General features: G+C 39.3%; 1 protein-coding gene across 1 annotated transcript in view; it reads left to right on the top strand.

The window, feature by feature from the left end:
- The window catches only part of LOC125157061 (fibrous sheath-interacting protein 2-like), a 77548-nt gene extending 50988 nt beyond the window's left edge, over positions 1–26560 (top strand). The window contains 14 exon segments of the mRNA XM_047843291.1: positions 588–1036; positions 1038–2021; positions 2023–2093; positions 2095–2771; positions 2774–3474; positions 3476–5221; positions 5223–5277; positions 5280–9403; positions 12485–12979; positions 14025–14125; positions 15224–15267; positions 20023–20066; positions 23042–23108; positions 26392–26560. Of these exon segments, the coding sequence (XP_047699247.1) occupies positions 588–1036; positions 1038–2021; positions 2023–2093; positions 2095–2771; positions 2774–3474; positions 3476–5221; positions 5223–5277; positions 5280–9403; positions 12485–12979; positions 14025–14125; positions 15224–15267; positions 20023–20066; positions 23042–23108; positions 26392–26522 (9689 nt within the window). The 3' untranslated portion in view covers positions 26523–26560.
- The last annotated feature ends 1133 nt before the right edge of the window (positions 26561–27693 follow it).

The raw sequence follows: 27693 nt of genomic DNA, 5'->3' as shown, positions 1-27693 counted from the left end.
TAAGCTCTTTTTTAAGTACAATACTCTAAACCCATGCTTACAAATAGGATATATGCACTCCCTTTTTATGAATGCTTACATGCATATTTTTGGGTTGAACCGTATAAAATAGCCATTTTTGTGTGTCAAAAACTGTCAAATATCAGCAGTTTCATTCAGTTCAATTTACTGTATACTATAGAGTCCCAAACTGGATAATTAGCTAAACAGCTGAAAATGTTTTCAAGAATAATATGAGGTCTCTAGTTATCACTGGAATCACTCTAGGGCATTGCACCTAAAGTTGAAAATCATTTCTCTGCCCCAAGATTTCCAAAAGCTAGAAATATGTTTATACAAGAAAGAAACAAACACTTACAGATCTGAATTCTGTTTGGCCATTTTCTTAACTTCCTGGTGGAAGTAAAGTCCCACATGTGGGAAATAGAGATTTGAATAAAACTCAGTTCCTTCCTTGACTAGGTTTTTCTATTTCTTGAGTGAGGTACCCCCAAGGTAAAATTCGTGTATAAAATATTGTTAGTATTTTGAATGCTCAACATTTTCCCTTAATGCATGTTAAAAATAGTAATGTTTTCTATTTTAAGGTCCTCTTGATGAAAAAGTATCTATTGTTTCCACACCGTTAAGGAAAAAATATGAATCAAAGCAGCCTCTAAAATACATTAACTATGATTCTTCACTTTATCAATTTTGTGAACATCTCACTGAACTGGTTATTTCCTATATAATTTCAAGCATTTATGACTGTACTGAAGATGGTGAAACAAAGCAGAAATCACTGGAAAACCAAGATGCAGCATTTAGTAAGGTTATTCTAGTTCATTCACAAGTGTTTGCAAGTTGGTCAATTTCTGTCAGAGGACTTGCTTTAAACATTTCTGAAATAATTATTCAAATCCTTATTAATAGTGACATTTTAAAGGAAGACATTACACAAGTGGTTTCTGTGAAAACAAAATATATTTACTGCCCAAGAGTAGCTGCGGCTGACTTCGGTGATCTCTTTCAGGATCTCTTAATAGGAGTGATCCATAGTTCTGTCCAAAGAAATAGGAATAAAGCATCAGCATGGCAGCAGAGGAAGAAACAAGCCACTCTCCATGCTTAAAAGCCATAGTTTGCCCATTTGCAACAAAACCAAAACTATGAAAATACAGACAGGCCCCAGAGGTTGGGAGTCAGCTCCTACTCAACAAATTAATCAGCTAGCACAGAAAAATAAACTAAACTCACTGGCATGTAAGTTAGGCACTCTGGCTGGTAGCCTAAAAACTCATGGATCCAAGGAGGTAGTCAATAAAATTTTCAATATTGTTTTCAATTTGTTTTTGCCAGATGAATGCCCAAATTGGGACATGAATTCCAATAAAATACCAAGAAAAATGTTCCTATCTTCAAATAATCAGCAAAGCCTTAGAATACCTAGAAATAACCCAGGACTCTCCCCCAAATCAGCTTTTCTTCTGAATGTTGTATGTGAGAAACTTATTAGAATACTTTTGGAAGAATGTACAGCCAACAACTTCCTTACAGATAGCCCTCCTTCTGATGAAATTTCAGTAGAAGGTCAACTGTTCAACATACTACAAAATGTAGAGGATTATTGCAGGGAAACTATGGACTCTGGTTCACCATTTGAAGAATATGACATGTCAGACCTTTTGGAAGATCTGGCAGAAATAAATCAAGAATCTATGCTTAGTATTACTTCCCATACCTTGGTAAAATCCTTAATAGAAAAACTGTCATGTGGTATACATCAACCTCCCAGAAGTCCACTTTTTACAAGCAAGAATTTAACGTATAGTACTAGAGAAAGACTCCCTAGCTTCCCCAAAGGAAAAAGGCCAGAATTAAAAGAATCAAGACTGGGTAAACACTCTGTAAGATTCGTGAGTTATGACAGCAAGCCTTTGACAGAACCACTGAATAATCCCAGGGTGATACATTCCAAAACACAAGTCCAATTTTGTAAGCAATTTTCAGGAAAATTCCCTCCTCTACCTCCTCTTCAAAGACCAGGTAAAAAAAGAATTGAATGCAACAGCCATTCTTAACATGAAACATCCAGAATGCATGTACACAGGGGTTTGCAGACATTTTCCTTAATCTCTCTACCTCATTGCAGGGCAAAAATGTAAACATCACTGAAACTCAGCTCAATGAGATAAATATATTAGATGTCAACTCTGTAGTGAATGAATTTAACAATGCTCGAATCACTGTTTTACAGGATGTTGAAGAAAGGATATATTTTCCATCAATCAATAAAGAAACTGTTAGAAAGATTGTTGACTCAGTTAATAATGATGTTTCATGGGAATATGCATTACAAGTTACCAGTGGCCATCATCTGACACATGCTACCACCTCAATAGCAGAACAGATAACTAATGGCATATTGAAAAAGAGTGTAGACTACCAGCTCCCATTGTGCTTTGTAGGAAAGATCATGCTTAATTCATATTACCCTCTTAAAGCTGAAAATATATTGCAGAAACTTCAAAACAACCTGAGAGAACTTAATTACCAAGGTCAACATTCAGCGGGCTATACTACCATATTATCACACTCATTTTTAGAAGATGTCATCAGAAAGCTATTATTTCAGCTCATTTCTCCACCCTGCAAGGCTTCTTGCTTTGGAAAGAAGTATTTAATGACTTCAGGTTTTAATGAGATGCCCACCTGTATAATAAATAAGGTTTTGTTAGCCATTTCAAAGCATAAGATTTGGCTCACTAAATATGATTGTCAACATCTATATACAGAAAAAACCTTCAAAATATGGTGGAGTCTGTTTATAATAATGTTTTACAAATATCTGACTCTCTTGTGTCAATACAGAAAAATATAGTAAGCCAAAGCCCAGTTATGCTTGACCGAATGGCCAGTCTCATTATTCAAGAGATTATTGACAATCATCTTCAACCCTTTTTGTGTGGAGAGAGCTTACCTTGTTCAATGACTCCATTGGATGAAATATCAAATATGGTTAAAGGGGTTCTCATTGAGGTCACAGAGTCACATAGACCTCTGAAGCCATCACTAGGTATGGACTTTTATCCTAATGCATTTGTAGAAGATATTGTTGCCGGACTATTATCAAAGGTCTTTAATCCAAAATATAACACTGAATATGAACTGGATAAAATGACCCAAAAAGTAGTAAACTCAATAAATAACCATTTTAACCAAGCTAAAATCTGCATTCTTCGTGATGACCAAAAACAGTCTTTCCCCACTGTAGATATAGACACTGTGGATAAACTCATCAATTCAGTTTATGAGGATGTTCTGAAACAGCATGGGCTAGCCCCTGAGGTTGACAATGAAGAACTCAAAAGCAGTGATATTTTTGCAGAAAATGTTGCCAATTTAATTGTGGATGCTATTTCTGATTATCTTTTTCACTCACTGTTTTCTGGGGATTTGTCAGCTTCTTCCTATGCTACTTTAACAGCAGAGAACAAACATTATTCAGAACATCTTTAGTGACAGCAGTGAAACTACCAAGTCAAGCCAGCATCTATCTCCATCTAACACCTTGCTGCCATACACATTTTTAGAAGCCATAATTAGAGTACTGTTATCTAGAATCTTTCCTTCTACATCTAACATGGTTCCATGCAGTGAAACTCCAAAAGGTAGATTAGGAATTAATTGCAGTGAAATCTCTTCAAAGCTAATCAGTGATATTAGGATGAAAATTTCCCAACATGAAATTCGATTTTCAAAAGATGAAGAAACCGAATCTACTTATTCAGAGGATGATGCTCAACATCTTGCTGATTCTGTATTAAGAAATATCTTGCAAAATTCTGGGTCTAAAGAAGCAGTTGAGCATGATATCACAAACAGTAACAATGTTCTTATTGACAGATTAGCAGGTTTTATCATTAAAAATATCTGTCAGCAGCATCTCCATCCATTTGTGTATGAAAAGTCATTACTTCCTCCATCATATACACATTTTGATGATATGAGAAAGCAGCATGTTTTTGTTGGTGTTTACTCCTCAGCCTTTTTGGAAGATGTAATCACTGGGGTTTTAAGCAAAATATTCCACAGGGTGTTAGGTATTGTGCAAACAAACTCAATAAGAGATTCAGGAAAAGAACTGTTGGCAACAGCTGAAAAACTCATATATTTGATAACGGAAGAATTCTCAAAAGCTCAAGTTAGCATCCTAGAAAATGCAAAGGAACAACTGTGTTTGCCACCAGTACACAGAGACATAGTGATCAAAGTTATTGACACAGCGTATAGCAAAGTTTTACAAGAATATGAACTGGGACCTGATAAAGGCTTTCTTGAGGATACAAAAACATTGGCTGAAAGGGTAACTAAAATTATACTGGCTGAAGTTTTTGATTTCCAAATTCATCCAGATTTTATAGCAAAGCTGCCTTTTAAATCATATTCAAGACTCAATGCTGATGTTTTGATAAAGAGAGTTCATTATGCTATTAGTAAATCAAGACCCCGAAGACAGACCTCTACAACATATACCACTGTATTATCACATACACATTTGGAAAAAATAGTCACTCAGGTTTTATCTCAGATAAATCCATTGAACTGCAGTGCAGAAGACCCGGATTTTTTGCAGTCAGACTTCAGCAATGCATTTGTGAGGCTGATTGGTGAAACTATGTCAATAATTTCTAAACATGCAATATGCATTATTAAACATGGAAATGAAAAACAAAATGTGACTTCAAAGAAAGACATCCAGGCTATGGTTGAGGCCATTTACACTGATATTTCTCATTCAAGTCTATACCAATCTCTTACAAAAGATAAAGAAGGCATGAATAATATACCTATTACAAAAATAGCAAGTTATATAATAAAAGAAATATTTAACCATCATTTTGAGTCATTTTTATCTGGAGATAAAACTTGTCCTTCAGGTACAGTGGGTCAAACTTATCAACAGAGAGCAACAGATCCTGAACAAAGAGAATTATTGTTTATTGTGAATTCAGCTGTCTTTTTAGAGGATGTAATTTCTGAGCTTTTATGCAGAATCCTCTATGTATTCTCACATAATGTCTTGGCTGCTGAGAACCCATGTAAAGCAAAAGCCAACATAACTAACATTGTTACAACATTAGTAAAATCAATTGTGCTGGAATTCACCATGTCAGAAATTTTAGTTGCAGATCACTTGGATGAAAAACTGTATTTTTCAGAAGGATATAAAGAAATGGTTAAAAAAAACTGTCAGCCTAATTTACAAAAAAATATTAGATGATTATAAATCTCTGATCATATTTATAGAGCTATACAAAGTGATGCTGTTAGTTTTGGGGAAAAAATAGGTTATTTGCTACTAGAAGAAATTTATGATTATCAAGTGGAGTCATTAGTTTTGGGAGAATTAGCAGCTTATTCCTATTCCTCCCTCCAAGATGAGAACATCATCAGAAATGTGCTTGACACCATCAACAATGATAGCCATGTTGTGCCATCATGTATGACTGTATTTCCATGCTCCCTTTTAGAAGATATTATTTACAAGCTTCTAGCACATATATTCCCTTCATTTGAGAGTGAAACTGAACTAAATGAGAAAGAGGTGCCACCAGATTATGAGTTTGTGAATGCAGCTTCAAAACTGACTGATGAAATTATAACAGAAATTTCTGAACATGAAATTAGACTTGCCACAGCAGAGGAGCATGTGGAAAGTATGCAGTTAGGGGCAACTGAGAACTTTATTGACTCCATATGTAATAATATTATGAAAAAAATTAAATTAGAAGATGAAACACAGAGCAATACATGCAAAAAGGGAGACTCATTCCTCAAGAGAATAGCTGGTTTTATTATGAAAGAAATTGTGGACCACCATCTGCAGCCATTTTTACATGATGAAGAATCACCTCCCTATGACTTACCCAAAAATGACCACATCATTGAACTCTTAGAACTTGATAAAGTAAACAAACAGTCCTTCCCACAGACTTCTGTGTATTCTGCTACATTTTTGGAAGATGTCATAATTGACCTTGTTCACAAATTTTATACTCTCCCAAGTATTGCTGAAAACCCTAAGGACAAAGAGATATCAGAAGAAGACCTCATGGGCATGGCTATAAAATTTGCAAATGCCCTGATTGGGGAATTTCAGAAAAGTAAGATTAAAGTCCTAGCAAATGCTGGAGAAATGTTTTCTTTTCCACCAATAGATAAAGAGACAGTCAATAAAGTATCTGATTCTGTATACAATGAGGTGATGGAAATGTATGGATCTAACAATGTTCAGAAAGATGATGGAAGTAACATTGTTATAGAGATGATAGCTGCTTTAGCCAAAAAGGCAATCTCTGCTTTCAAGATTCAACCCCTTTTTTCAGGAGACTGGTCTTCCACCTTCTTTTCATTTCTAAATGTGGATAACATCATCCAAAGAGTTCAACACCTACCATATAATAACTTTACAAAAATAAACAGAAGCTTGAAGAACCACCCAGTTTCTTCACTAAAACAGTTATCTACACTTACTTCTCTGACTTCAGGCCTGAAAGATGTAATGGACACTTTGGAAATAGGTAGAGGAGCACTTCATGGAAAGGGGAATTTCAAAAAGGAGGACACATCTATGAAAATAGGCAGCATCCATGAGCCAACCTGTACCACTATACCTAGCATTATGAAGGGTGAATTAACTACCCTAGCATCAGGGTTAGTTGGAGGTGTGGCAAATAAAAAGAAAGGGGTTCTAAGAAAATCCCCAAACCCCCTACATGATAAAGCAGCATATGTAACTCAAGAGGATGGCAAAAGTTTTGCCCAGCCTGCCTTAACAAATTCAGCTAAAGAGAATGTTCCTGCAAAAGAGGAAGAGAATGAGAAAACTAAAGATAAAGAGATTAAAAGTAAACCAGACAGTCCATCAGAAAATAACCCCAGGTTTTTTCCTGCTAACTTTTTAGAAAATGTTATCTCTGAAATAGTTAACAGATTGATTTTTAATTCCTCACTGGGTACAGATGCTGCATGTCAAAATGTAACCAATAATGTAAATCAAGCTGAGGTCTATGACACAGCTATGAAACTCATTGATTCTCTGTTAAAAGAGTTTTCAGATGCTCAAATTAAAGTATTAAGCCCAGGTCAGGTTGGTCAGTTCCTACCATCTGCAGATAAAGTTTCATCTGTTCACAATGTACCTCTCAGGCAAAAAGAGCCATCTGTGGATAAAGCACCTCCCCAGAAAAAAATGGCACCTGAAACTAAAACACCTTTTTCTGATGAGGCACCTTCAATGGCTAACATACCATCAAGTGATAAAATGTTGGTCAATAAGATTGTTCACTCCTCTATATGCAATATTTTGCAGGAATATAGATCTCAAGACTCCATTTATAAGGACATAAATAGCAATGGTGAAAATTTAGTAAGAAAGCTAGCTAATGCAGTAATAGAAGAAATTTTGCAGCATCAGCTCAACTTGCTACTTTATGATGAGGTTCCAGCTGCAGCATGTTTGCCTCTAGAATCTAAGCAGGTTATGATAAAGGTCCATAACGTAGTCCAAACAGCCTGCAAAGAATGTCAAACATCACCACCATATACCATAATGCTACCTTGCAAATTTTTAGAAAGTATAATTTCTTCTCTCCTATCAAAAATTTTCTCAACAGTATACAATGCTAAAACAGGAATATCTGAAGATAATTTGTACGCAGAACTGGATTTCCTTCAAATGAAGTTAGCAGGTACAATTATGGCAGAGATCTCCAAAGATGAAGATATGATTGTACAGTGTGTAGAATCCTTACATCCTAATGATGATGAAATTATTCAATTGGTTGTTCAGACAATTTATAATAATCTATTGCCACAGTTTGGATCTCAAGAGAGCATACAAAATTGTGTCAGCAGTGGTTGCAAAATCCTTTCAGAAACCATAGTTAATTTAGTTATACAGGAAGTGGCTGGCAACCAGTTGCAGAACTATTTTTCTGGAGAGCTAACACCACATCAATGTATAGAAGTTGACAATGTTGTTGAAAATATCCTTAAAGATGTTATCCAAACCACTGAAGTTCCCCAGCCTCAGCCATCATGGGCTTACAAACTGCCTTTTAACATAATAGAAGAGGTTGCTGTAATTTTTTTGTCAAAGCTTTTATCTATGTTTCCAAAACTGGATAAGAAACAAAACAATTCTCTAAATGCTGAAATGCAAACAATAATCTCAAAAATCTTAAACTCATTCCAAGAACATCTCTCTAAAAGTCAAATTATTATCGTGCCACAGGCCAAAGAATCACCCACTGTATCTTTAGCAGATAGTACAACTATTGAAAAAGTGGTTACTTCTGTCTATAACAGTGTTTTAAGGCGCTCTGGCTCTCATATTTCAGTGTATAAAGATTTAATAGGTAAGAGCAATGTTCTCTCTGATATAATAGGATTTTTAATGGTGAAGGAAATTTCCAATTCAGAATTTCATCCTCAAGTAGAAGGAGAAACATCAAGTCCAGAGTTGGTTCTGGAAGCTGTCAAAATTATGGAAAAAGTGGTTAAGATTATTGATGGCCTCAAGTCAAGGAAAAAGCCTTCAACCAAAAAAGAGACTGTGTTAGATGCCAGGTTTTTAGAGGAAACCCTGGCCTTGTTCTTGGCTAAACTAATAAAGTTGCCAAGTGCCTCAGGCAAAAATGCTAAAGAATTATCAAAGTCTGAGGTAAATAAAATTGCATCTCAATTGACAAAATCTGTGACAGCTGAAATTTCCAGAAATAATATTAGTGTTGTAGCTACTAATCCTGAAGAAAACTTTTTAAATCCATAAAGTATAGAAATTATTTCTCAGATGGTCGATTCTATTTATAATCATGTACTACAACAATATGGAACACATGAAGAACTTTATTATGACATGACAGGTACAAACAATGTCTTCTCTAAACAGGTAGCTTCTTTAATCATCAGTAAAATTTCCAGTTGTCCATTAGAAACAATTAGCCTACAAGATTCACAGGCTGATCTCTTTGGCGATTTGGATGTTGGTCGAATTGTTGAAAAGGTGCATGACTATGGTGTTAAAAGAGGGCCTGAGCTAGAGCAAAAAGAATTAGGTCAAGATTTAAGCAAAGAGGAACTTCCAATTAAAATAATTCCTCACCGTGGGAAACAACCAATCAATATTGATCCAGACATTGTTGCAGAACACTTAGGAGTCATTTCTATAAAAACACAACCTCTTGAGAGACTGCAGATGGAGTGTTTAACTAGAACTGGACATAGCATTGAAGCACTGAGAAGAATGGCAATAAGTGGGAGGAGTCACTCAGTGGACACACCTGATGCAGGAAAGGGAAAGAAAGAAAGACGCATCTCATTGGATGAAGGGGGACGACTGAATATAAAGCCATTAGAGGTAAGTGCTAAACACAATGGTGAAAAGAAATGAGTAGTTACTGAGACCTGGTTGTCTTGTGATTTCCTTCCTCAGGTAGGTCTATGGGAATGCATTTGTAAAAATACGGTCAATTTTCTCTTGTCCAGCCCAGTAGAATTGGACATTGATTCATCCAATTCCCTGCTTCCCTGGGACTCACCCCATCAGCAGTGTGGCTCAGTGTAAAGGTGGCAGGCTATTTTCCATTAGCCAGTCAGACTAAACTGCCATTTCTTAAAGAATGGGAATACAGGGAAATACCCTTAACAGTAAACAGGACTGACTGGAATTGTAGTCCTCATTTGGCAACTCAGAAGAAACGTGATTTTTATAATCCCCACAATTCTTTTTTTATGGATGTGCATTATCATAGTACTGTATGGGTCCAAAAGGGCCAGTTAGAATAACAGGTAAACCTGTTAAAGATTGAAATCTTCAAACTTAAGGCTTCACAGTAGTATTGATTTTACTTAGAAACTTTCATCAACAAACATCAGGCTGCAAGCTCTTTAAAGTTTATTTGTTTCTTCTCATTTTGTGTTCATTACATAACATTTTCCCAGTTTCCTATATTCATACACACTTAGGAGGTGCCCAGTTTCTTTCCTATTGTACCCTTGTTCTAGACACAGTTGTCTCCATGCTTCTGGTTTTACGACCTAGTTTTTCTGAAGTCCTATATTTGGGCTCTGAATATATTTAAAAGGGGCTTGAAATGCGAAAACACTGTCCTTGGTACAATATGACTATTGAAAAACAGAGAGGGAGGGAGGCAAACCATAAGAGACTCTTAAATACAGAGAAAAAACTGAGGGTTTATGGGAGTGGGGGAGAGGGGAAAGTGGGTGATGGGCATTGAGGAGGGCACTCGGGATGAGCACTGGGTGTTGTATGGAAGCCAATCTGACAATAAATTTTATTTAAAAAAACAGTATAACTATTGAAAAAATAGTTCTGTTTACAGATCTTAGGGCACTAGGGCATAGGAATTGTCTTTCCAGATGGAGTTACACTGATCCAGCTCCCACGTTCCCATGTAATGAATACCAAAGCCCCTGTGTATAAATGAGCCTCTTGCAAGGATGATGGTGTGCACTCACACTCAGGATGTGGCCTGTGATTTACAAACTGCGCAAAGTTCTATAGAACCAGCCTGCCTGGAGCATAAGTCTAGGAGCAGATTTTCCTTAGCATTATTTTACAACCCACTGAACTAAGTCTCAGAGCTGGTGAATACATTATGGGTATATTTTTTGTTTCAAGTACTGAGATTGTCATAGACACCGATGGAGTCTCCTTGGTCCTTAGTTTCTTGGACCAGATGAAGGTCCTTTCCAGTATTAAAATACCCTTTTCTCTCTGGGTTCTCAAAATTACATTAGCATTTACTTAGTAGCCTTAATGTATATACAAGTAATTCCTTGGGTACAAGATCTATGTGTCTAAACAAAGAACATTACTCCCAGGTCATTACCTCTTAATCATCTGCAGAAATATCTGTCAGTCTTGGTTACCTGCTTTCTTCTTTTACATCTTTTATCAGTACTTTAACTGTCTCTTTAATCCCACAGAAAGTTGGAAGAGATTAGCTAATCAAATCAACTACTGCTGCTACTCTTTTTTTTTTTAATTTTTAATGTTTATTTCTTTTTGAGACAGAGAGAGACAGAGCATGAGCAGGGGAGGAGCAGAGAGAGGGAGACACAGAATCTGAAGTAGGCTCCAGGCTCTGAGCTGTCAGCACAGAGCCTGATGGGGGCTCGAATTCACGAACCGCGAGATGGTGACCTGAGCTGAAGTCAGACGCTTAACCGACTAAGCCAGCCAGGCGGCCCTCAACTACTGCTGCTACTCTTAAGGGAAGCAAAAGCTGTCTCAAGAAAAGCAAACAGATATAGATAGCTCAGTTAAGACAGATACTTTGCAGCTATCTGGATAGCAGTGCTGTCCATCCCCAACGTGGAGATGGAGGTTTCAGAAAGAACAGTACATCAGTTTGAGGAACCCAGACAACTCCCAGGCTAGTCTTCAGTCAGGAATCCTCAAGCAGTGTGCTTCATGTGCTATTTTGAGGTACCAAAACTTTCCAACACACCAGCCACATGTCTATCAAAGACTCACACAGTGATATATTCCAGAGCCACATAGATGACTTGAGTTTTTGAACCATTATTTCCTTCCACCAGCACAGATCATCAAAATTGATGGTGTTTCGGTTTCTTAACAGGAGTTCTTCTTTCATTTTGTTTTGCACAAAAGGTATTACTGTAAGGGACCATTTCTCTGGAAATCTGGTTTGCAGTGTTACAGAGATGTAAGATTGATAATTCAAATTGATTTAAATGTTCTCTGGCATCATCAAAGGCTACAGAAATAGGAAAAGTCATTTACTTAATTATAACTGTCTTTTCCTTGATCTGTCTTTACCATTGCACAATGGAAAATGACAATTGACTAGGGAGGTGAGGAGAGATGAAGATTTACTCTTTGAAGCTCCTTTAGGAAAAACATCTTCAAGGATTAGAATGTAGAGGGGTGACAAGTGAACATTCAAAGCCCTTCACAATCATTTTTTAGAATCCAGGTCAGCCAATATCTTGCCTCTTTTTTTCATGAAAATGTCTATATTTAGATTACTCTATGATTAGTTCCCTCACTAAGTTTAGAAAAACATGTTGTCATGTCTAAATCTGTTAACAGAACTTTCCAGGTAAATAATGAAAACAGAATGTAATTAAAGTATTTGTGCATTTTGCATTTCTTGGCAGGAAAAAAGTAAATTGTGAAGCAAAAGAAAAAACTTATGTAGGTTCCCTTCTTTGGACCAAATGACACTATTCTTGAGTGCAAAACAAAAAGATTGTTGAATGAACAAATATTGCTTATGATGTTTTTGTTTATTTCTTCTTTAAATATGCCACTACTATACCAGTAAATGGCATTTGAGGATAATTTTACTAAATTGAAACTGACGACCATATGAAAATTGCTTTATTACTATATAACCACAAGAAAAAATGAGGCTGTTGTTTTTAATATTAATTGTCTCTTCAATTCCAGACTGCGAGTAGGAATTCATTTCAAAATTTAATAAAGCCTGACATCACCAAAGTGGAGCTTTTAAAAGACGTCCACAGCAAAAAAGATCTTATCATTCGTTTGGTAACTCATGATACTGATCCAAGAGTTTCAGAAAATAAAATAGAAGAGAGCTTAACTTCTGATGAAGATGAAGTTGTTTTACAAAAGGTTATGAAAGAACTTCCAGAAGTCCCATTTGAAGATCAAGTAAAAGAAGACATGAAGCCCATTACAAGCACAGTGGCTTTTGCCAAGCCACTGATGAGCAAGAGAAATCTGAAAAAAATTTTGTCACTAGGAAAATATTGTCATCCCAAATCCACTGCAACTACAACAAATACTGAAGCATCACCAACTCAACGGACAGAATCTGAGGAGACACAACAAAGAACTGTTTCTAAGCCTGATGTGACCAAGTCCAAATCCTCAACTGTCACAGATTCTTCCTTTTCGGAAAGAAAGACACAACTAAGTGTAAGTGACAAATGTGACTATCAATGACCAGGTTTCTATAGAAAAGGCACAGAGTTTCACAAACTTAGTCCAAGTAATTTACATTGGATAGGAAGAAAAGGTCATAAACTGGATCCAGGCAGTGTCTCCCAACTTTGATGATATTTACAACGAAAGGGAAGTGATTAACAGATGAAGCCAGAAGCGTCAATTGAAGAAAAATAGATCATAGAAAGAGTCCTAAGTTAGTTAGAAGGACAAGAAAAAAAAAAGAAAATGGAAACCAGTTAGGAGAAATGCATTCTAACTATTTAAAATCATTGATTTAATTCTTTTTTGTACTCAAACCTATAAATACTCGCTGGAAGTTCTGTTTGCAGAAATTCCATGCCAATGGGCAAGACCAGAAGATGGGCTGGAGGGGAGTAAAAAGATTCATGCAAATTCAGCCTATCTGGGTTTGAATTCTGGCTATGCCACTTAGTAGCCATGTGGCCTTGGGGCAAGTTACTTAACTTTTTTTCTCAAAAATTACTTATCCAACTTGTTGCAACATAGCAAGTTAGTCAAAGTATGTTGAATATTCCTCAGCCCATAAGTCCCACTATCACTTTGATGCACATCTCCTGTCCCTGGTTCTGTATCCTAGTGATGGTCTGGGCCTCATTGTCCTCTTGGGTTAGCTGTACCAAAAAATTGTACCATAAATGTGTTTGAAGAATACACATGATTTAGGATTTCCTGGTGAGACAATATCCTGGATTATCCATTTGTAATAATTTCCAGGTTAACCCAAAAACTGCAGTGAACCAGAGAAAAGAAAACACAGAAGTACAACTCTGGCCAATTCAGAGAGCGCACCATGGACAATAGCCTCAACATAAACTCAGATCTAGTTATTAGGATCTATTTATTAAATGGAAGCCATGTGAGATTTCAGGAGCAAACATAGTGTGCCTGGTTAGAAATGCTGGCTACATAGATAACTAAGGAAACATTATAATATATTTTACTTGATTTATTACAAAATTTCCTTTTTGTAATTACCTGACTTGTACTTTTCCAGAGAGAAGAAATGAAATCTAGTACTGAACCGGTACATTACTTCTTACATAGAATTATGAGTTCATCCTCGTACAATGAAGAGGATCTGCCTTCATTTTCTAGGTACAGTTAATTAAAGCAATACGAGTTGGCTAAGAAAATAGAAATGAAATGAAATTATGTTGGTGGGAAGCATGGGCCCCTCAGGTAAACCTGTGAGGAAGCCAGTGTCTTGCCCCTCAAACTCCCCTCAACTCCTTCCCCTCGTTCCCCTCTGTGGTTACTTCCTAGGCCTCCCCTTTCCATCTTCTCTCTCATTCCTATTTATCTGGTCTCTACTTGCTTCTTTCTATTACAGTGGTCTACTTAGTATAGTTAGATTAAGTCTTAAATGTGTCAGACTGGAACCTAAGAGACAGGCCCTGGATCAACAATAGTTCCTGCACTAAAGGCCCACTGAAAGGGCTTCCTACTTAGTTTCCTTATGTACCTAAACACTCAACAGTGAGGCACTATTACAGGGATCCCCAAAATGGAGGAGTTATGTAGGTTGGAGCATTCAGGGAAGAATTCTCAAAACCAGTAGAGTTTGAGTTGGGCCTTAAAGGATGGATGAGATTTAGATAAGTCCATCCAAGTTGGGGGAGACTGTGAGAGAAAGGCTGGACTATGCAATATTTATAGGAGACACTGTAGACTTGAAGTCTGGTTAAAACTTTTTCTAGAGTAGTCCAAACATGCCTAAAATTGTTTTTATGTTTATAAAAATATTCACAAACTGGGAAGAGGAGCACTTTGCATCATGGGAGAAATAGGGTATAAGGAGAAAAATCTACCTGATGGCAACTATATTCTTTTCCACCTCGCACTATGAAATTAAGTTTCTTTTTGACCTGATGCCATTTTAGGACAACTACCCCTGGCCCACCATTGATCCTTTCTCCCTTTATGATGGTTGTAACATACAGGTAATACAGTATGTTACATGCAGTATTGCTGGCAACTCTCAATTATTTGTGTCACTGAAGAAGAGGGCACATACAAAACCAAACAAAAGTCGATGTAGCAATCATTTTCACTTGATTTGAAAACTCAGAGACATACCATTCCAGATTTACTTCTATATGAATAATGATTTTGACAGATTTTTCTTTAATTTAGCCAGTATTCCTTCATATATTAAATACATAGAAAATGAAATTTCTTTATCTTTTTTTTTAGTGGTGGTGATCGTCCCTCAGATCCAAGTGCCATAGTATCAGAAGGTTGGATTGATTTTTTTTCTCAATTTAGATACTATTTAAAAAGACTTTGTTCAGCATTGATAAATTTCCTATTGTGAAACATGAAGTTAATGCTGGAATTTCTAGCAGGTTGACCTACTTTGGGGGTGTAGTTAACATAAGCTGACTAGTTTGCTTTTCTTCTCTTCTCTTCTCTTCTCTTCTCTTCTCTTCTCTCTTCTCTTCTCTTCTCTTTAGAGAGTAAGAGCAGGGGAGAGGGACAGAGGGAGAGACAGAATCTTAAGTAGGCTCCACACTCAGCACAGAGCCTGATGCAGGGCTCGATCCCACGACCCTGGAATCATGACCTGAGCCACAACCAAGAGTCACACGGTCAACCCACTTAGCCACCCAGGCACCCCTAGTTTGCTTTTACTGAATCACTAAGCTTTCATTAATAATTCTGGTATAAAGTACATGGTGTGATATTAAGAGTTTAAAATTGCCATGCTCCTGTAGGAAATATGAGTTTATCACATCTGTACGTGGACTAGAGCTCATGCTACTAGGATTTAATCATCTCTTTAAGAATGTATGCTTGCATTGCATAACTAGCTTAGCCCCAGTAAAATATATAAAAAAGCTTTTAAAGCTACAAATTAAACCTAAATTTATTTGTTCATGTTAAAATCTTGCTAGGGTAGATTCCATTTTATCTTTTGTCTCTGTTAGAACTGACTCACTAAAATATTTACAATTCAAGTTTTTGGTCACCTATTCTTTTTTTTTTAACATTTATTTTGAGAGAGACAGCGTGTGTGGGAGTCAGGGAGGGGCAGAGAGAAAGGGAGAGAGAGAATCCCGAGCATGCTCTCTGTGGGTTTCGATCCCACAAACCATGAGATCATGATATGAGCGGAAATCAAGAGTTGGATGCTTAACCAAATGACCAGGCATCCCTGGTCCCCTGTTCTTTCAAACTGTAAAGGATCAATGTGGTTCTCACAGTGACAGCACTGGCCTAGAGGGGGGAGTGTAATGTTTACTATAAAAGTGGCCTTGAAAGTCAAACTACAGGGCTGGAGTTGACCTTAATTATTTCAAGCCTGCAGCCCACTCAAAAAGTTAGTCAAGAAAGCTATCCTCTCCACTTTTAAGTGGAAATAAAGCTTATTAAATGATGAACCATAGAGTATTGTTAAGTTGACCAGAATTCCATGAGCAGGTCATAGTCAGAAGATGATGTAATGTACCACTGGTGTGTACCCTGCAGTATGGAATCATCATAGGATATTAGAGCCAGAAAGAAGCCATCTAATGTAACTTTACTTTAAAGATGAAGAATCTGGGGCACCCAGGTGGTTCAGTTGGTCAAGTGACTGACTCTTGCTTTCAGCTTAGGTCATGATTTCACACTCGTGAGTTCGAGCTCCGTGTTGGGCTCTGCACTGAGCATGGAGCCTGCTTGGGATTCTCTCTCTCCCTCCCTCTCTGCACCTCCCCTACTCATTCTCTGTCTCTCTCAAAATAAATAAATAAACTTTAAAAAATTATTTAAAAAAATAAAGATGAAGAGCCTGAGGTTCATGGTGGGGAAGTGACTTGTCCAAGGTCATACACTGAGTCAGAGTATAGATCCCAAGTCTCCTAAACCTGAATCCCATTGTATTGTTTTCCTCAATTTCATTGCACTGCATTATGCTTAGTTCCTACATCCTTCGGTAATACTGCACCTCTCGAGTTTATTCATTCAATCACATTCAACAGAGATTCTCTGAGCACTTTCTCTGTGCTAGACACTGTTCTAAGTTCTACAGATAAAGCCCTGAGTAAGAGAAACAAAGTCCTTACCCTCATTCTAACTTGGGATTCAGGGGGCAACATAAACACAATCAATCTAGATAAGAATAAGTACCCCCCATCTCACGTAGGGTAAAAGCCAGAGTCTTTACAGCGGCTTACAAGGCCCCACATGGTCTGGATAGCTCTCCCTGCTCCCCACGACCTCTCTGACCACCTCTTCTTAGGATCCCTCTTAAGCACTCTACTCCAGCCACACACGCCCTTATACATGCCAGGCATTCTCCTTTCTCAGAACATTTGCACTTGCTGAGCTGCCTGAAACATTCTTCTCTCAGAGATCTGCATAGCTCACGCCTCACTTTCTTTAGATCTTTGCTTAAATATCATCTTCTAAGTAAAGCCTCCTCTGAGCACCTTCTTTGAAATTGCAACCCCAGGGGTGCCTGGGTAGCTCAGTCGGTTGAGTGTCTGACTTTGGCTCAGGTCATGATCTTGCGGTCCATGGGTTCGAGCCCCGCATCGGGCTCTGTGCTGACAGCTTGGAGCCTGGAGCCTGCTTCAGATTCTGTGTCTCCCTCTCTCTGCCCCTCCCCCACTCATGCTCTGTCTCTCTCTCTCTCTCTCTCTGTCAAAATAAATAAACATTAAAAAAGATTTTTAAATTGCAACCCCAGCACTTACTACCATCCCACACTCGCTATCCTCCTTCCCTGCTTTAACTTTTTTCCTAGCATTTATACCACCTGATAGATTGTATGTTTTTACTTGTTTGTTGGCTATCTCCCTCCCCTAGAATTTAGCTCCATGAGGACAGGGATTTTTGTCTCTTTGCTATATCCCCACATGCCTAGAAAGAAGGCACATAGTAGGCACTAAGTAAATATTTGTGGAATTCATGAATGAATATGACAAAAAGAAAGAAGAGCCAACATGATAGAGAGTGGCTGGCTAGATTAGTTTGGTCCAATAAGTCCAGAAACATCAGACCTCAATGACAAAAGGAAGCAGCTGCAGGAAGATCTGGAAGCAGAGGATCCCAGGTACAGGGTACAGTAAGTGCAAAGACCTTAGGATGGTATGAGCTTGGCATGTTAGAGGAAAAGAATAAAGGCCAGTAACAGGAGCCCAATGAGAAGAAAAGTGGTATGAGATGGGGTTAAAGAGATAGCTAGGGGTCAGATCACATTAGGGCTTGTTATAGACAATGGAAAGGAGTGTGGATTACTTTTTGGGTTGCAGCAAGAATCCTGCAGATTACTTTTTGGTTGCAGGGAAGTGATATAATCTAATTTATGAATTAAAAAAAAATCCCTATGGCTACTATTTGGAGAGTGAGCTGAGTAAGGATAGGGTTAAAGCAGGAAGACTGGTTAGGCGGCTTTAACAATAATCCAGCCAAGAAATGACGGTGACTTGGACTAGGGGTATAGCAGTGGAGATGGTAAAAAGTGAACAGATTCAGAGGTATTTTGAAAGTAGAATCAGCAGGGCCTGCTAATGGAGTGGATGTTGGAAGTGAGGAAAATAGAAAAAATCAAGGATGGGTCCTACAATTTTGGCTTGAACAACTAAGTGCCTTGTGGTACCAGATGGTGAGATGGTTGGGCAGTGGGTAGCAAGAGTGGAGAGGGGACAGGGAACAAGAATTCTGTTTGAAGTGTGTGAGAATGGGACCATTAGATACTCAAGTGGAGACATCACATGGGCAGTTGGATAGTTTAGAATTCAGTGGGGAGGTGAGGGCTGCAATACAGATTCTTAGTTTCACCGACAATAAAATCTAAACTTGACTCTATCTGGCACTCTCAAGTACCTGGAATTTTTCCATCCCCTTTTTATCAAAACAACTTCTTAGATATATCCAGAAGGGTTGCTATGCACTTAGACTAGACGTTTAAAAAATTATATTGGAATGATGGCCCAGGCAAACCCAAATGGCCCCAATCATTAAAAAAAAAAAATCAGTTCGAATATGTATAGTACACAAGACTTCCTAAGGCAGGAAAGTACATTCAGATACCTTAGAATAACTAGCAATTGATAATAAAATTTATTGGATATTCTGGTTAACCAGTTTCATTAGATAATTCAACTATGGGATCTCCTCATATTGAAAGTATCTGAAGTTTTAGTATATTTTTTCTAGAGCCCTTGGCCCAAAGGGTAATCCAGAGAGAATCTTTTCATCTTGGTCCTTTATGATTACACGTGTATAAAATATATATTCAAATACATACACATTATTTCATCTGGTCCTCTTGTGAGAAAGTAGTCACATCCCCATTGTACATATGAGGAAACAGAGTCAGAGAAGTTACAGAACTCACCACTGTTCACTGAGCCCCATAATGAAGCTAAGATTCAAACACAGTTTTTCTGACTCTAAACACGTCCATTGTTCTACTGTTCTCTCCCTCCCTAGCTGTGGGTCCTTTTGAAACTTCCCTCTTGGTATCATCTCTACCTCCTAAGGCCAAATGTCAGTGATGTCTGTCAATCACTGATGTCTCCTGGAATTCAAGATAATGCCCCAGTGCTCCCCTGATCTTCATGGGAAGCAACCATTTCCTAAGAGCAGCATCGTCCTTTCCAGCCTTTCTCTAGTTGGCAGCCCCATCCAGTTCTTTCCAACTCCCTGCAACCAGAGAGCTATAGGGGTCCTTAGAAATCATCCACAGCCTAATTTCCCATTTTACAGATGAACGAAGAAGCCCACAGAGTTTGAGTGGCTGTGCAAGATGCACAGCTAGTTGCAAAGCCTGCCTTTCCTGATGTGCTGCCTGGTGTTCCTACCACATTACCCACTGTCTTCCCCAGTTGGGGAGTGAAGGACCAAGACTTGTGCCCATAATTCTAGGGGTCTTACCTCTTTTCAGCTTTTTCTGTTTGCTTAATTTCTGTGATCCTTTGTTAAATTATTGAGATTATTTTTGTGCCAAAATTTGTACATGTCTCTGAAATAATTGTTTTTCCAATATTGTATTTTGATCACAGAAAGTCTTGAACGTCCAGATCTGGAAAGGGCAAGCACAATTAAGGTAAATATTTTTCACTGGCCCCTCATTGTGAGCTAGTGAAGCCCTGATAGAAATAAGGGACTGCCTTCAAGTGAGGGACTGTATTGTGTGTTCTGAGGTCCATCAGGAAGCACTCCCTTGTCCACACCCCCCATAGTGCCTTAAAATAATCCCGCACAGTTTGGTTCCTGTAGCCTCTAGAGAAAAGCTGAACAGGAGTGAGTCCCAGTGCACTCCCAGGTAGACAAGACAAGGGACCTGGTGGGGGCAGAGAGGGAACGGGTGCTTCAAAGAGGAAGGGGCACTGCTTGAGGGAAATGAGTGCTCATTCCAGCTACTTCCCATTATCCCTGAGCACTGACCCTTCATAGACAGCTTTCCAAATGTCTGAGCAACTCCTCAGTGTGATCCCAAGAAATTTCCCTTCCCTAAGGCCCTCTTGGGAAGTTTCCAATAATGGCTGATGCCACGGATCCTCCTGGACCCTCTTCTCTGTTTTGTATCACTTTTGCTTCTCTCTATGATTGCTTTAACCTCTCCCCAGCATGCACACACATGCACACGCATGAGTGTGCATACACACACACACACACATACACACACACACACCACATCAGTTTTCCAGGCACTTCTCATTTAGCAATGCTAACATCTATTTGACAACATCAAGCATCACTTAGAAGCCATGGTTTCCAAGAAAACATTAAGAGGAGAGGTAGAATCTCCAGTGTGGAGGCCTACTGATAGACTTTTCCATTGCCAAGCTGATTCCCTGACTCATCCTGACTCTTTTTGCTGATTGTCCATCTCACTTGCTGAGTTTTTTGCCATTGTAAAATTAAAGACATGATCCATTAAGATATTCAGCATTATTGAGTAGCAAAGAAATTCCTGCTTGCATTCAGCTCCAGAAAAACATCAGTCACTATATACATGAATGCATACACTCTCCATTGTCAGACACAAAAAAGAAGCCATTATATTTCCCTTAATGCCAAAGTCCTTACTATAGTCTAAACACCCCTGTATGAGCTGCCCACCATCTCTCTGCCCAACCCCCATTACCTCTGTGTGACACTCTGTTACCCTTCTGTCCACTCATTGTCACTCCTCTGGATACACTGGCCTCCTTACTGCTCCCCTAAAATGCCAAGCATGCTCTTACCTCAGGGCCTTTACACTTGCTCTTCCTTTGCCAGGAACACTCTATCCCCAGATAGCTGTGTCTTGCTCCCCCATCTCCTTTCAGTCTTTGCTCAAAAGTCACCTTCTCTGTGAGGCCTTCCCTGACTACCACCATGTAAAATGGAAACACACACACACACACACACACACACACACACACACACAGTATCCTCCCCTATCCTGCTTTATTTTTTGTCATAACACTTAAGTCATTATTCAATCATTCATTTATTTAACAATTTTTTATCAAGCGCCTACTATGTGCCACACACTGGAGATTCAACAATAAACAAAGCAGACAAACATTCCTGCCTTAATCCTCTGGTAGACTCTCTATTCACTTGAATATAAGCTTCATGATGGCAAAGGCTTTGTTTTGTTCATAACTGTATGCCCAGCACCTAACACAGGGCTGAAATATAGTAGATGCCCAATTAACATTTGTTGAAAGAACAGCCTCAGCCATCAGAGCCAAATTTAATCTCTGTGTTAGGAGTTCCCCAGCTTTCTCCCCGTTAGTCTGATGTAAAGCCATAATTGGAAACTACTACACAGAGTAGAAGTTCTCAACGTGGCTACACCTGGAATCATCTGGCAAACTTTAAAAACTGATTCCCAGGCCTCACCTCCAGAGATTCTGATTAGTCTCGGTTGCAGCTGGGGCCTTGAGAGTTCTAAAGGCTGGCTACTTTAATGTGTAGCCAGCACTACAAACCATTGACTTCACCTACTCATGTCAGGCCATTTGGGGGCATCTGCCCCACCCAACCCCACCTTCCTTTAGATCAGAAGTGCTCAGCCTGGCTGCACGTAGAGTCAACTGGGCAACTTAGAAAACAAAGAAATGCTTGCCCCACCCTCAGGGGTTCCTGTTCAATTTGGGGTGGAGCTCAAGCATGCCTATTTTTAATATTTCTCCAGATGGTTCTACTGTGCTGCCACTGCTGAGAACCATTTCTTTAGATTGTCCCTGTCCCAGATTATCCCTTTAAATATCCTCTTTTGCAATGTTTTATGTCCATAAGCTGCCTCAAATCCTCTTGGAAGAATTAGAATCAAGCTTCTATGATAATACTCTGCCCTCCTCACCATCAACACCAAACACACTTCTCTCATCTTGCATGTGTTTATGCCTTAGTTTATTGATTTGCCACTTCCTTTTTAACTGCCACCATCACAGAATGGCTACCCTGCAGCCTGGCCATTATTTTGTGCCTATTTTGTGCCCTTATAGGATCATGCTGCTTCTGCATTCCAGGAGGGAATAAAAGTCCACAGAGCAAAGCCAGCATCTGAGCCACTATCCCTGCCCTACCACCTCCATGCTCCCACAACCCCACACTGCCACTTACTCGCTCCAGACCTCACAACTGTTACGAATTATTTAAAGGAAGATTGGAGTAGTAAAATGGACATCCCTTTTCCCCTTTCTCCCCTTGAGACCCCCCCATGATTATCTTCTCTCAGAGAAGGATCTAAAAATGTTATTTATTCCAAGCTCCAGGAGGGAGGGGGCATGCATGGCTGACATTTTTTTGCAACACTTGAGCCCTTGAAATTATCCTATAGGGGCAGCCCATGTCCAAGCCTGAGGCCAATCCTGGGTGTCACAACGGGCAAGAATTACAAGAAGTCATGCCTAGGAATGGCCAAAGTCCCAGAGAATAATTGAGACTGCAGAGCACCAAGATTACAGTGTATAATGCCACACAGTTGTGCTTTGTCCCTTGAGGGTTTCTACGTACTTCTGGTATTCACTGTCCAACAAAGGACAGGGGGCTTAAGCTAGTATTTCACCTCTGTCTTGGCAGTTTATCACCCTCTATCAACGTGAAAGTGGTCTGGGAAGCCTTTATTCTTCAAATGATGGCATTTCAGGTACAACATATTTATCATTTTATAATGAAGCTCTCAAATATGTCATTCTAAATATAGAAGTTTTGATTATTCATTCCCCCCTTGCAGTGAGTGGCTCCTGTCTTGCAGCAGCCTTACCCACCACCAATATGGGGCTGAAATAATATTACTAACAGTGTATCTAGATTGTTATTTGCAAGTTATAATGCAGTTCTCTGAGTTGAACCTCACAGCAAAGGGGTGACATTTACTGGAAGTAACATTTATTAGGTATTGGCTATGTACCAGGCATTCTGCTAAGTATTTTTCTCACATCCACCCTGGGAAGCATCATATCCATTGTATTGATGTGGAAACAGAGTCACTGAAGTGAAATAACTTACCATGCCATGTTGCCTCTGCAAGTCTTAAAGTCCTGTTATACAGAAGAGAAAATGGAAGCAAATGACCTGCCTGACGTTGCAAAGCCAGAAAGTGGTAGAGCCAGGGCTCTAACCTCACAGTTCCTGTGACTTTTATCCCACATTCTTTCTTCCTACCATCCAGGGGCTACATCCAGTTGCCACTGCATCTCAGAATGGGTAGTGACCAAGGAAAGCCTGCAGCATTGAGTGGCAAGTAGGAAAGGAAAGATCCCACCTAGGTTTTTGACTGCATGTCCAATCAAATAGGAAAATCATATTCTTCTGGACCTTTAGTTTGACCAGGACACCTCCCCCCAACCCCTACATTCTGCACATTAGAGGAACTCACTGGCAGCACCTCTGAATTCAAATAACACATTTTTTTCTCTGACGACGGCTTTTGAAGGGAGAAATGCATAAATGGCCAACGTTGTGCTCAAAATAGTAAAAAGGCCCACCAAGGAGAATTTATTAGAAATTACAGTGATGTCTGTTTATGAAAACCCATAAGAAAAAGGGGACTTCTCTAGGCCAACACATGCCCATTATGGCTTATAATGCTTTTTTGGTTTTGTTTTTGTTTTTTTTGTTTTTTTTTTTTTTTACAAAATACGGTTTTATCGGGAGTCTAAATCAGTTCATAGTGTGAAGTGACATACTATAGTACTTGGCGTGCATTGTGGCAAATTCAATTTGGCCATAAACACATCTCTTTTCTCATAGCAACCAGTGTCAACCAAGTGAACCCCACTACACTGCTCACAAGCTGATCAAAGCAGCATCAGGGTATCTTGAAAGAGAGTTGGTCTCACCATGCTGGCTTCATTTTGACATAATACCTAACTCCTACTTCCAGCATGCTGTGAATGTCACACCCAGTGATTGATTTCTCTTTCCAGAAGTTTTGCTTTGAAAGGAGTAGGAATTGTTAGCCAGAGGTTTCACTGTGCCCCTAGGGATGAGCTTTGTGTATGCTCTTATTCTAGCCAGTGCCAGTCTTTAAATAATATGCAGCATCCACTAGAGCAGTGGCCCAAAGTGTTGTCCAGTGACAGCTTGCATCAGGATCACCCAGGATGCTTATTAACAATTCAGAATCCTGGCCCCTCCCCAGGGCGTCCCAGTTAGTGTCCCTGGGAAATGGGGTCCAGGCATCTGCTTCCTTAACAAGATCCTCAAATTGCAAAAATAAAGTTTCATTTTTCCCCTCCAGTGAGATTTTCAGAACATGGCCTTGCAGCATATGCCTCCATCCTGTAACTGAAAGTCTTTTGTCTTGCTTTTTCAGACTGTAGGTCTCTCCATTCAAGCCTTTGTCTTTGCCTCTGCAAATTTTGACTTTTTCCTTATTTCTAGGTTGTTCTTATTTTATCAACTACTAGTACATTCCAGGACTGCATTATTAATTGGAAAAGCTAAACTTCTCCCCCTTATTTGGGAGTAAATTTTCTATCTGCTACTTTACTTTTAAGCATAGATTCTTGAGATTCCCAAGGTTATATTGCTGGCGAAGATCAAAACCTAGGTAACTGCAAAAGTTATAGAAGAACATTGTCGTTTACTGGAAACAAGAAAGTATGTGGTTTATTGCCCTGTTGTCTTTTCATGACATCCTGTCATGATGCATCAGCAGCACAGATAAATGCTCATTTCGGTCGTTACAGATACAATAATCATTCTGTTAACATAAATTATGATAGACTTTAAGAGCCCTTTGCACAAAACAACTGGTGCAGAAAAAATGGGTCCAAATGGAGACTTATTGGCCACACAAGTCCTTTATAGCTCACACAACAAACAGATCACTTGGGGTCAGTCAACTGAAAATTTACCCAAAGCGAGTGAGAAACGATAACCTTTTTTAATGCACTGCTGCTTTTACCTGGACATTCTGAAATGGACGGAAGTAACATTTTCATGTGGAATTAGCTCCTCAGGCTGTTTTGGATAGTTACCTGATGGCATGAGGGAGACACGTACTGCTGAGCTGGCTCAAGAAGCATCAGGGTGTAGGCAGTACAGAGCTGGCCTGCACGTCAAAGCCTGGGCTCTAATGCCAACTTGGCCACCTTCCTACCTCATCCAAGGTCATTAAGGTCATCTCAGATGAGGCATCCGACCTTACTGAATGTCTCTGGTTTCCTTCCCAAGAGTGTCAGAAGGAGCAACTAAAGATTCCTTGTGTTATCATAATGAGCACTGAGAAATGTATAGAATTTTTGAATCACTATATTGTACACCTAAACTAATATACCACTGTCTGTTACCCATACTGGAATGAAAATTTAAAACTTTAAAATAAGACTCTTTGTGAAAGCACTTTAAAACTCAAAAGTTTGAGGCGCCCTGGGTGGCTCAGTCAGTTAAGCGTCCGACTTCAGCTCAGGTCATGATCTTGTGATTTGTGAGTACAAGTCCCCAGTTGGGCTCTGTGCTGACAGCTCAGAGCCTGGAGCCTGCTTCAGATTCTGTGTCTCCTTCTGTCTCTGCCCCTCTCCAACTCTCACTCTGTCTCTCTCTCAAAAAATAAACATTAAAAAAATTTTTTTTTAATTTTTTTAACGTTTATTTATTGTTGAGAAAGAGAGAGACAGAGCATGAACGGGAGAGGGTCAGAGAGAGAGGGAGACACAGAATCTGAAACAGGCTCCAGGCTCTGAGCGGTCAGCACAGAGCCCGACGCGGGGCTCGAACCCACGGACTGCGAGATCATGACCTGAGCTGAAGTCGGACGCTTAACCGACTGAGCCACCCAGCCGCCCCAAAAAATTTTTTTAAAAACCTCAGAAGTTATTATATAAATGATTCTTTCTGAATCCTAAATTATCAGTCCCCTAGCCTGACAGGCTCAGTTAGAAAGCCCAATAAATGACCAGATTTATCTTTTGGTTTGTTTACAGATGCTGATAAGCCCAGTACTTCCAAACAGCGGTCTGAAATGTTGAAGAAGGCATCATCAGTTCTGTCCAAAGTGTTTTCAAGATCCAAGGCCAATGTTTCCAGATCTTCCTCAACCTCACCCCCTCACTAGGACAGAAGCTGAGGCTGCTGCTACACCTAACATCAATAATGGTGCTGGCCTTCCTCAAAAAATAAATGGTTTTTGAAACATGACATTGTGTACCACACGCCGATTCTTAGAAATACTTTTAAATTCTTATAAACAGTAAGAGCAAAGAATGTACAAAAAGGCAGCTGGAGAAAAGAAGGTGTTAACAAATGCTTCTGATTTTGGCATGAAAAGAAGGACTGTCCCTCCCAGAGGGATGTATCTGCCAGGCAGCGTGGGATTCAATCTCTGCTCTTGAGGGCCCTGACGCCTTTGCTGGCAAAATAAGACTAACTTAAAAGTGAAAGTGTGACACCAACAAGAGTGAGTCATCATGTATTTTGTGTGCTCTAGGAGTTCAAAGAAGGGAGTCATGGTTGTGAGCTGCAGTGGTCAGGATAAGTTTCCTGGAGGAACTGGAATTGAGGTAATCCTCAAAGGACAGGTAGGACCAGGTAGGCCTGGAAAGTACCAGGAAGGCTTTCACCTCTGGTCACAGAGCTGCATACAATGCCGCCATGTCTGAATGATCTAATTCAGTGCTGTCCAATTATATATATATATTTTTTTTTTCATTCCAGTACAGTAGCCACTAGCCCCACAAAGCTATTTAGTTACTAGTATTGTTGAACAACTGAATTTTTCACTTTATTTCCATTTAAATAGCCATGTAGAGCTAGTGGCTCCCTTACTGGATAGGACCAGTCTAGTTAGTACATGGCCTCATGTACAGTAGCCCAATTCAGATTAGGTTGAAGAATTCCCTGAAAGCTCATTTCCAAAGTCTATCCCCAAACACCAGTGCAACTGACTCCTCAGAGGGGCTCTGGAAGCCTCCAGGCATCCTCTTGGCCCCTTCAAGACACATGAACCACCAATGTGGCCAGAGGGAGCTTTCCAGTCATATCTGTGCTCCTGCACTTGCCAAAACTCAATTGATGGACAAAAGATAGACCCCTTCTAGAACACCAAATTCAAGGCATCACAAAGAGCAAATCAGAACCTGTTCCTGCCAGCTGGCCTCAAACATAGTGTTTGGCTAGAAACTGCTTCCACAGGACAGAAACACCACTCTGGTACTGAAACCACCACTCTGGCCTCCCTCTATCCACTCAGTATACAGGAAGATGATCAATCAACTAGTCATTCTCAT

The sequence above is a fragment of the Prionailurus viverrinus genome, chromosome X (assembly GCF_022837055.1).
Source record: "Prionailurus viverrinus isolate Anna chromosome X, UM_Priviv_1.0, whole genome shotgun sequence".
Lineage (NCBI taxonomy): Eukaryota > Metazoa > Chordata > Mammalia > Carnivora > Felidae > Prionailurus > Prionailurus viverrinus.
This window is presented reverse-complemented; position numbering and strand designations above follow the sequence as displayed.